The sequence below is a fragment of the Moschus berezovskii genome, chromosome 12, assembly GCF_049115385.1.
Source record: "Moschus berezovskii isolate FMDL1 chromosome 12, NW_MosBer_1.0, whole genome shotgun sequence".
NCBI classification, from domain to species: Eukaryota; Metazoa; Chordata; class Mammalia; order Artiodactyla; family Moschidae; genus Moschus; species Moschus berezovskii.
In genome coordinates, this window is record NC_142471.1 from 97,670,647 (window position 1) to 97,680,219 (window position 9,573).

Sequence of the window (9,573 nt, forward strand, 5' to 3'; positions counted from 1 at the left end):
TCAGTCTGACCAGGTGAAGGTGCAGGACAGCCATGGACACGCCCCGTGCTGACCAGCACCCTCGCCTCCCCCGGGCCTCAGCCGGGACTGTGGCTCTCAGGTTCCCTTCTCCCCCACCCCTTTGCAGCACCCCTGGGAAGCAGGACCCCACCCAGGACCGGGGGCTATCCCTGGCCCCTGTGGCCCCCACAGTCCCTTGTGGGCTCTGTTGTGGGCACAGCCCTGTCCTGTGTCCCCCACCCAGCAAGGTCTCTATCTGTCTTTTCTAAAATCGCCTTCAGTCTCCTCCTTGACCTGTGGGTTCCTGCCCTGTCATCTCCCTGAGGTGCCTCAGCACACAGACTGGCAGGAAGGCAGAAAGCTGCCGCCACAGGGACCCCCCACTGGCTGCCCAGCAGGAAGTTCCAGACGGGGTGAGGGAGTTGGGCCAGCATCCTGTTGTCGCCTGGAAAACAGAGAGGAACTGAGTGCCTGGCTGGCTGCCCAGTCGTGAGCTCTCAAGATCAAGCAAGTGGGAGGCAGGGTTCCATCTGCAGGGGGCACATGTCTCCCCCGCCCCCCAGCCTGCTGTGCGGAGTTGGGGGCCTACCCTCCCTCTGGGCTCTGGGTGGTGGGCCCGGCCTGCTTGAGGCTCTCTGTACCCCCGGCCAGTCACAGCTGAGCACAGAGCCAGCCACTGGCACCATTTCCAACCCCAGTCAGAGGCCCTTCCACCTGCCCTCGCCTGAGGCTGCCCTCTGACCTAGACCCTTGTTGTGGGCAGGCCCTGGCTAGGGGAGTGGGGACTGCAGGCTGAACTTGAGGCCTGCCCTGGCCTGGAGCTTCACCTGGGTGTGGAATAGTCCAGGTGTGGACACGGTTGACCCAGGGCAGAGGAGCCCATCATGTTGGAAGCTGACCTGAGTGTGGTTCTCCCTCCCTCTCGTCCATCTAAAATACGTCTGCTGCTTGGCAGGCTGGACACATGGATGCCCCCTGTGTCTACCTCCTGACCTTGCTGAGCAGGGCCAGTGAGCTGGGACACAGCGCCTGTGCTGGGGGCTGCTGGGGAGGGGTGAGACTCCAGGGGGGCCTTACTCAGAGGTTCCCCCTGAGATCTGGAAGCGAAGAGGGAAAGGGTGACCAGCAGAGGTGATGGAGGCTGGGTGTGGCTGGAGCCCTGGGGCTGACCGAGGGGCCTGCAGGGTGAGGGGCCACAAGAGCTCAGGAGGAGCCCACCTGGCAGCACCCATGCCTGTCCAGACACCGATCAAAGCCTTAGACGGCAGCCGTCTGAGGTCATCCAGTCCAGCCTTGATGGGAGGGAAGGAGGGAGCAGCCCTGCCCGTCCCCGAGAGCACTGGGACCCCGCAGCAGGGGGCGTGGGATATTGGCTCCCTCCCCAGTTTCTCCAGGTCAAGGTTGCTGAGAGCAGAGCAGGACCCCAGCCCGGCTAGGGCAGGAGTCCTCTGGGCTGTGCTCCCAGGAGAGGAGAGCGCCAAGCCCCCCAGGGCGCCGCCCGCAGGGTTCGGCCAGGAGCATCCCATCCTGCACAGTCAGCAGCTGTGGTCAGGGCCGTGGTCAGGGCTGCGGTCACGTGGAACTGCTGCTGGGGCTCCCGAGTGAGCCCCGAGCTCGCAGCTCCGTTTCCGTGTTTTCAGTGCTCTGGTTACCAGTGGACTTTCTCTAACTCTATCCTGCCCATATGACATCTCAGGATTTTAAGTGGAAAGATGGCTCAGATGGTAAAGAGTTCACCTGCAATGCAGGAGACCCGGGTTCGATCCCTGGTCCGGGAAGATCCCCTGGAGAAGAGCATAGCAATCCACTCCAGTATTCTTGCCTGGAGAATTCCATGGGCAGAGGAACCTGATGGGCTATAGTCCCCGGAGTCTCAAAGAGCAGACACAGCTGAGGTGACTTAGCACCACATTGATTTAGCTTGTGTTTCCTCTTTGGGTATGAGGCTGGCTAGCGTTTTTTTTCAAGTGATCACATGTGTCCAATGGCCCAGATTGGAGAGGAGTGTTTGGGGGCCGCTTCCCCAGGCGGGAGGGAGACATTGAGGCCCCGAGGGACACAGGTGGCCCTCTCCGGGTCACTGGGCAGCACTGGTGAAGGCAGGGAGGATTTCCAGAAGCCACAGCAGGGTGCTGCCCCCGTCCCCGCCCCCGTGGGGAGGTTCCTAGAGGAGAGACCCTGTTTGGGGAAGGTCACCGGCAGCTGGAATCTTCCCTCGGAGCAGCCAGCCAGCCCCAGGCACCGTGTGCACTGGCCTGCCCTCCTGAGAATGGTTACCCCAGCCCTTCCTGTCGCTGCTTCCAGCGGGAGGGCCTGGTCCAGCCTCCAGAGAGCTGGGCCTCCTGCTATCCTGGCACCACCCTCAGATGGATTCCAAGCAAGCCCTGGCCGTCCCGCCTCCAGGACCAGCCCATGCACTTTCCCCGCAGCAGCCACACTGGCCGCTTCTCCTGAAACCCTCTCCTTCCTCAATGTGTTTCCTTCTTTCACTTCCCTACTGTTCATCAGATTTAGCAGAAAGTCTCAGAAAGCGTCAGCTGCACAAGTCCTTCTGTCTGGGGCAGACACGCCCCAGCTGCTTCTAGGCCTCTTCTGAGGACGTGAGTGAGGAGCGGGCAGCGTGGGCACCACATTGGAGGCCCTTGGTGCCCAGGAAGCACAGAGACAGCCTCTACCTCCCAGAGGCCTGGACGCTGCAGGGGAGCGCCCTGTCCCCCTTGGAGGTGAGAGGAGGTGGGGGGGGGAGTTCCTGAGCGCCAGGCTTCCCTAGGGCATCCCTCAGAGCCTCAGCGCCTCCTCCTCTGGTTCTCAGCTGCCCACTGATGCGGGGTGCAGGGGCCCTGTGGCAGGGGCAGCAGGGGCTAGACCGCAGGGGGCTTCCTGGGCTGACCTGGCCCTTCTGACCCCCACCCTGCTCCCCCAAATGGGGAGGGGTCCGAGCTGGAGGCCTCAGAGGCCGTGAGGTCACAGCCTGCCTTGGGCCTGCGGGGTTGAGAGCTGCTTGCTGGGACCCGGATGGGGCTGTGGGCACTCGAGGAAGCCTGCAGGACTGAGTCCTGGGAGGAGGTGCTCTTGGGGACAAACAAGCAGACCCGTGAGGGTGGCCCAGGCTCAGCTCTGGCTCCTGGATGGTGCGGCGGGGTCTCAGTGGGAGGCTGTGTGCAGAGCAGAGGCAGTCAAGGGCCCCTCACGGTGTGACCCCTCCCTGGGGCACATTGCTGGGAGGACCCAGCCTGTGCACTCACTGCTCTGCAGGCACCGTGGGAGGTGACTGCACAGCTCTGGTGCCCTCCCACAGCCCTGGAGGCTGGAGGCCGCAGGCCTCCGGCCTTGGGGATGTTTCCCTGAGGCCCACTCCTGGCTCCTAGACACTGGGTCCTCATGCAAGGGTGGTTGGGGGTGGCAGGAACTCCATGGAGTCTCCTTCAGAAGGACACTGACCCCAGCTTGGGGGCTCCACCAGTGACCTTGTTACTTCCCCAAAGCCCCACCTCTTTAGACCATCACCACGGGGTTAGGATCTCAACGCATGAAGTCTGGGACGGCACAGACATCCAGCCTTCCATGCCTATGGACACGTGAACCACAAGGGACAGGAAGGTGTGGCCACTGTGAGCCCAGCCCTTTTGGAGCCAGATGTCCTGTGGATGTCCCCAGAGGCCCTGAGTGGGCACCGCAGAGGGCAGACCCCCAGGGTGTGCTGGAGCAGGGTCCTGGTCACTGGGGTTCGGTGGAGACCCGAAGGCAGGCCCCAGAGTAGGAAGGGCTTAGGGCCCCCCCGGGAGGCTGGGTCCTTGGGATGGGTTAGGGGTGTCTTTGACTTCCTCTGGTGGGTTCTGAGTTGGGAGGGGCAAGGGTGGCTGTCACTGACCGCACCCTGGCATGTTTGGGTGCTTGGCAGCTTCCCAGGCTGGCCGCGGCCGGCTGTGTCCACGGCTCCACCTCTGCAGAGGGTCAGCCATAGTCTGTTTGCACAGTCAGCCCATCCATCTCCACCTCCTGCAGCCTAAGAGTGGTTTTCTTCTCAGGGACCAGAGGCAGACCCAGGGCAGCACGCATGGGTTCCTGCACCAGGGAGGAAGGCGTGGCCCCAGCCATACCCCCGCTGAGGCCCAGCGATCAGTTCCACCTGTTTGTGAGCTACAGCAGTGTGGATGCTGTGTGGACCCACAGGCTCACTGGCCGCCTGGAGGCTGAGCTCCCGGGGCTGAGGGTCTGCCTGCACGAGAGGGACTTCACGCCCGGTAGGAATGTGCTGGAGAACATGGCAGGCTGCATCCAGCAGAGCCAGAAGGTGCTACTGGTGCTGAGCGAGGACTTCGTGCAAAGCCGCTGGTGCCTCCTGGAGGCCGACCTGTCCCTCGTGGGCTCCTGCCTGGAGAGGAAGCCGGTCCTTCCCGTCCTGCTGCGGCCCTGCCGGGTCCCGCTGCACCTCAGCCACCTGACCTACCTGGAGGCCACGGACAGCCGCTTCTACCAGAAGCTGGTGCAGCTCCTGTGTACCCCCAACCAGCGCCTGGCGCGCCCCCCGGCCCTGCGCTCGGCCCCCGCCCTCTACAGCGGAAAGGCCCTGCTGACCCTGGACTGCATCAACAGGGACAGCCTGCCCTCATGGAAGGTGGGCAGCTTCAGCACGCTGGCTGTGCCGGACCCTTTGAAGGAGGTGCTAGAGGACCCCGAGCTGTACAAGCGAGCCGTGGGCATCCTAAATGGCGTGCGCTCGCCCCGCTGCTGCCTCCGTTACCTGGGCTGCAGGGTCATCCTCGGCACAGTCCTGATTCTCCTGTCCGTAGCTTCACTGTTCTTACCCTTCATTGTGGGGTTCATGGAGCACCACCCAGCTCAGCGGCTCCTCGTGATCAGCGCCAGTGTATTTTTCTGCCCCTTTTTCATGATCTTAAGCGTCAACACCCTGTGCTGGCTCCAGAGGTCTTCCAAGAGGACCCTGCGGGAGCTGGCGCACCGCACCGGGGAGGCCAACCTGCTCCTGGCGCCGAGCTCGGTGCTCATGGGCTGCGAGACCAAGAACAAGCTCTACTTCGTATACGTGCTGCTGGGCGACTGCAAGCGGGCCTTCCTGGGCATCCCCGAGGGCGAGGCTGCGTTCCAGGAGGCCATCCTGCGGTTCTCATCCAGCTACGCCTGCTGCCTTGCCCACGCGCACTTCCCCCACTGGGAGGAGGCCGTGGGTACCCCGGGCCACCTGGAGGTGGGCCTGTGCTTCTGCCAATTCGTGTCTCTGCAGCTGAGGAGACTCGGGGGGGTCGGGGTGAACCCCGTGTGACGGTCTGAGGGCAAAGGCAGGGCCCCTTGCTGGACACCCGGCGTCCCAGGGGGGCCCTGCGGACTGGGCTGCCCTGAGCCGCGGGAGGCGCACACAGGCCTCTCCCACGATCCGCTGTGCGCCCTGCCGGGTCAGACCCAGCTGACTGCCGACTCCCCTTCAGCTGCCCCAGCCGCTGCACTGCGGGCCTGGCGCCGGCAGAGGGCGCGTCTGCGGCCGCCGCGCCCCCTCCGGAGAAGAGGTGTCCGCAGAGGGCTGGCGTCTCTCCGCCGCACTGCCTCCGGAAGCGGGCTTCCCTTCCGCGGACCCAGTTCCTCCCCGGGAGAGTGGCCTGGGCGTGGGGACAGCAGGGCGGCACCTGAGGGCCCTGGCTGAACGGCAAGGCCTCATCGCTCTGCGCTCACCAGGGGAGCGGGACTCTGGTCGGGGCCACCGAGGTCCCTACAAACCAGGGCAGGGCAGGACTGCGGAGGTGTGCAGTGGATGTCGGTCTCCGCCCTGGCCTCAGTTTACCGATCTGCAGGTGAGCAGCTGGCATCGAAGTCCAGTGCTGGGCAAATGGTCCTGCCCTCCTCGGGGAGCCCGCGGTCCACGGCTGGGTGCGGTGCTGCTGAGGGCTCTGCTAAGCCGCGTGTGGTATCGCAGCCATTCTGACCGGGCAGCCTTGCAGTCTGTCAAGCACAGCCCGGAACAGCAGCCCCAGAGTCACAGGCAAATGCAGCCCCTGAGCCACAGCGCCCTCCTTCCCAGGCCTGCCGGGCACCCCTTAGAGGAGGCCTCCAGAGTGGGCCTGTCCCCACCCAGCCCAGCCCAGCCCAGCCCAGGGACCCTGAAGCACTCCCCCCACCCCCACTCAAGCCCGCGCTCCGGTCCTGCCGCCCGCGCCTGCGGGAACACGCCTCCCTGTCTCAGCGTCCCGGTGGTCTGTCCAACTGCAGGCCGGCTCTGAGGCTTCACGGGTCACCTCGGTCCTGGAGCCGGGGTGGCACAGGGAGGGTCCCCCGGAGGAGGTTGGCCAGCATGCGAGGGCCTCGAAGAGGAGGCTCGGGGCCAGTGGCAACGTGAGCAAAGGCGCCGGGCGGGGGTGGGAGGGCGACGATCAACGGTAAAGCAGCCTGCGGGACCTGGAGCCCCTGCACGGGGCTAATGGGAGCAGCATGGCCAGGACGCTGCGATGGACGCTATCCAGAAGGGGCACGTCCTGTGAGCCCCGAGCTCGCCGAATGGCCTTGGTCCTAGAACATTCCACGGGGACAGCGGTGAAGCAGCTGGTCCCCCAGGGTCCCAGCACTTGGCCTCTGAAATGCTCGAGGCAAGGGCTCCACCTGAGCCTCATGTGGTGAAGGAACCTCAAGGAGCAGTGGGGGCTCCAGCTGCCTTCCAGGCCCCCCCCCCCAACTCCACGGGGTCCTCTGTCCTTGGCAAAGTCTCAGCGCGTGTTCATCACACCGGCTTCAGGCCAGAACTGCCTCTCAGATTGCACAGGTGGCACCCACAAGCCATACTGGCCGCACCTGACCGCTAGCCCAAGGGTCCACTTAGTGCCCAGGATGTCTGTGCCCCAGAGCTCGAGCCCCGGGTGCAGAGCCAGGCAAATGGTTACCCTTTTGTGCCAGACTCATGGCAGCAGCACAGGGAGCCCTGTGAGGCGGGGCTGGGGCTGGGGCAGGGGTCCAAGGCCCGCTGTGGGGACACGCGCACATGTACGCACGTGCAGCCACACATATGCGTGCCCGCGGCCCCATGGCTCCTGAAGACAGCGGCATTCCTGCTCTGCAGTGCCAGGCCATGGCAGACAGGCAAAAATAAGGGCAATCTGTCACTTCAACGGCTGAGATTTTTCATCACGAAATAGCACATTTGTGCAACAAGAAAGGGGAAACGTTTAAACGAGCTATTCCTGGGACTGTCTCTCACAGGGTGTGTGGGAAATCCCAGCCACTTTTGGACCATGTGTGGGGCAAGCAGGCCCTGCCTGGGGGCTGTATGGGGCTCTTGGGGCTTGGCCGCCCCCCCACCCCGTTCCTGAGCAGATCCCACCGTTGGGGCGGGGCAGCATCAGGTGTGGGGGTGCTAGACCTGGAGGAGTGGTCCCCCGAGAGTGCCCCCGGTTTCCAGGGTGTTGGGGGTCCCCAGGATGGTCGACCTCCGACACAGCCCCCACTCCAGGGCTGCGTGACCCAGGCCCGCTGCTCCAGGATAGCAGGACCCCCGCCCCCCTCTCCGCAGCCTGGGTCCAGGGCTGCCAAGGGTTCTGCTGCCCGCTCTGGCCTCTCAGCCTCAGCACCAGCTCCCATGGCCAGAGGCTGGAGGCACCCAGGAGTGAGGTCTTCATGGTGGAAGCAAGAAGGGAGGACCCAGGACAGCACCCTGACCCCCACTCTTGGCAGGTGGGGGATCTTTGTGGGCAGATGCCCGGGAAGTGCTTCCGCTGGGCCTGGGGCTAGCTCTCAGTGAGGTGACAGGCAGGGAGGCACTGAGGCTTTGTCCAGTGCTGGGAGCTCCTCACAAGGCTGCTGGTCACCAGTCCGGCATGCCACCTGCTGGCGTCCACCCCATATACTCTGCAGTGGACCCCACCTTGGCCCCAAGGCTGCTGGTCACCAGTCCGGCATGCCACCTGCTGGCGTCCACCCCATATACTCTGCAGTGGACCCCACCTTGGCCCCAAGGTGTCCCATGAGATGAGAGAGGAAGGCGTCCAGGGTAAGGCGGTCACACCCCGTGACCCCCTCATCCCAGCTCAGGCCTAGATTCAGTAGGTGTGACCTGGGACTCTGAGTAATCCGGTCCCCGGGCCCCATAGGACCCTCCAGGGCCTTTTAGGACCCCTGATATTCCCCAAGGTTTTCTAGGCCCCTCCACTGACCCTCCACCTGGCTGGACTCTGCCCTGTGGGTCAGGTGAGCCTTACCAGGGATGGTTGGGATGAACCAGAGCTGTCCTTGCCATAATCTTCCCCCAACGGGACAGGGAGGTGGGATTTGGCCTGAGGTCAGCAGAGGGCTGTCCTGCACCTGCTGTGGGTGCCCTGGGCACTGTGTCAAAGCCATGAACCAGGGTCCTCTCCCCAGAGGTCCATCCTGGAGGGAGACTTGGGTGGGGCCTGGAGGCACCCGGCGAAGCTGGGACAGAGAGTGAGGGCAGGTCCCAACCACCTTTCTAGAGGGTCCCCACGGGTCTCGGGGTCCAGCCGTAGCTGAGAGACATCTTGGCCAAGGAGACAGCTGGGCTGCCTGGAGCTGCAGGGGTCCACACAGGTGACTGGGCCAATGTGAGGACAAGCAGCAGTGGGGGTGGGGAGTCCCCTGCAGGATGCCCTTGGCGGGGGCGAGGTGCAAAAGGCAACCTGGAGCTAGGAGCTGGCAGGGTGACCATAGGGGCCTGGGAAGCCTGGCTTCAGAGCGAGTGGCCCATGTGCCGGGTGGACCCTGTCCCAGCACGCCACCGTGGGGGTGCTTGCCGGGTCCTATTTACAGAAAAGGAGACTGAGTTTTGGGGGCTGGCCCCAGAGACTGCACAGCTCCACGCCCCCATGGCAGGGCTGCAGCCAACTCCTCCTGCTGGCCCAGGTCTCTGCCTCGTGGTCCTGGCTGCGGGGTGAGTGGCAGGAAACACAAGGGGGGATATCCCACCTGTGGATGCGGCCACCGGCTGGCAGGTTTGGGAGGCTAGTTGAGGGGAGTCCCCGTCCAACACCCCAGGCCGGCTGCCTTCTCTGCTGACCCCCACACTCTCCCCCAGTGGGGGAAGGAGGATGGATGTGTGTGTGTGTGTGTGTAGGGAGCTGGGGAAGGAGGATGGGTGTGTGTGTGTGTGTGTGTGTGTGTAGGGAGCTGGGGAAGGAGATGGGTGTGTGTGTGTGTGTGTGTGTGTGTGTGTAGGGAGCAGGGGAAGGAGGATGTAAGTGTGTGTGTGTAGGGAGCTGGGGAAGGAGGATGGGTGTGTGTGTGTGTGTGTGTAGGGAGCAGGGGAAGGAGGATGTAAGTGTGTGTGTGTAGGGAGCTGGGGAAGGAGGATGGGGGTGTGTGTGTGTGTGTGTAGGGAGCTGGGGAAGGAGGATGTAAGTGTGTGTGTGTAGGGAGCTGGGGAAGGAGGATGGGGGTGTGTGTGTGTGTGTGTGTGTGTGTGTGTAGGGAGCTGGGGAAGGAGGATGAGTGTGTGTGTAGGGAGCTGGGGAAGGAGGATGGGTGTGTGTGTGTGTGTGTGTAGGGAGCTGGGGAAGGAGGATGTGTGTGTGTGTGTGTGTGTGTGTGTAGGGAACTGGGGAAGAAGGATGGGTGTGTGTG

At 64.0% G+C, this 9,573-nt stretch overlaps 1 protein-coding gene across 1 annotated transcript; it reads left to right on the plus strand.

Annotated features, from left to right (window-relative positions):
- The first annotated feature begins 1,477 nt into the window (after window positions 1–1,477).
- On the plus strand, window positions 1,478–5,445 carry LOC129535554 (uncharacterized). Its single transcript, XM_088842442.1, has 2 exons — window positions 1,478–2,723; window positions 4,029–5,445. Exon 2 carries the CDS (start codon window positions 4,058–4,060, stop codon window positions 5,282–5,284), a length of 1,227 nt encoding a protein of 408 aa, XP_088698568.1. The 5' UTR covers window positions 1,478–2,723; window positions 4,029–4,057; the 3' UTR covers window positions 5,285–5,445.
- The last annotated feature ends 4,128 nt before the right edge of the window (window positions 5,446–9,573 follow it).

What these genes read in the sequence shown, in the direction of transcription:
- LOC129535554 (XM_088842442.1), top strand. Translation starts at nt 4,058, where the DNA reads ATGGGTTCCTGCACCAGGGAGGAAGGCGTGGCCCCAGCCATACCCCCG.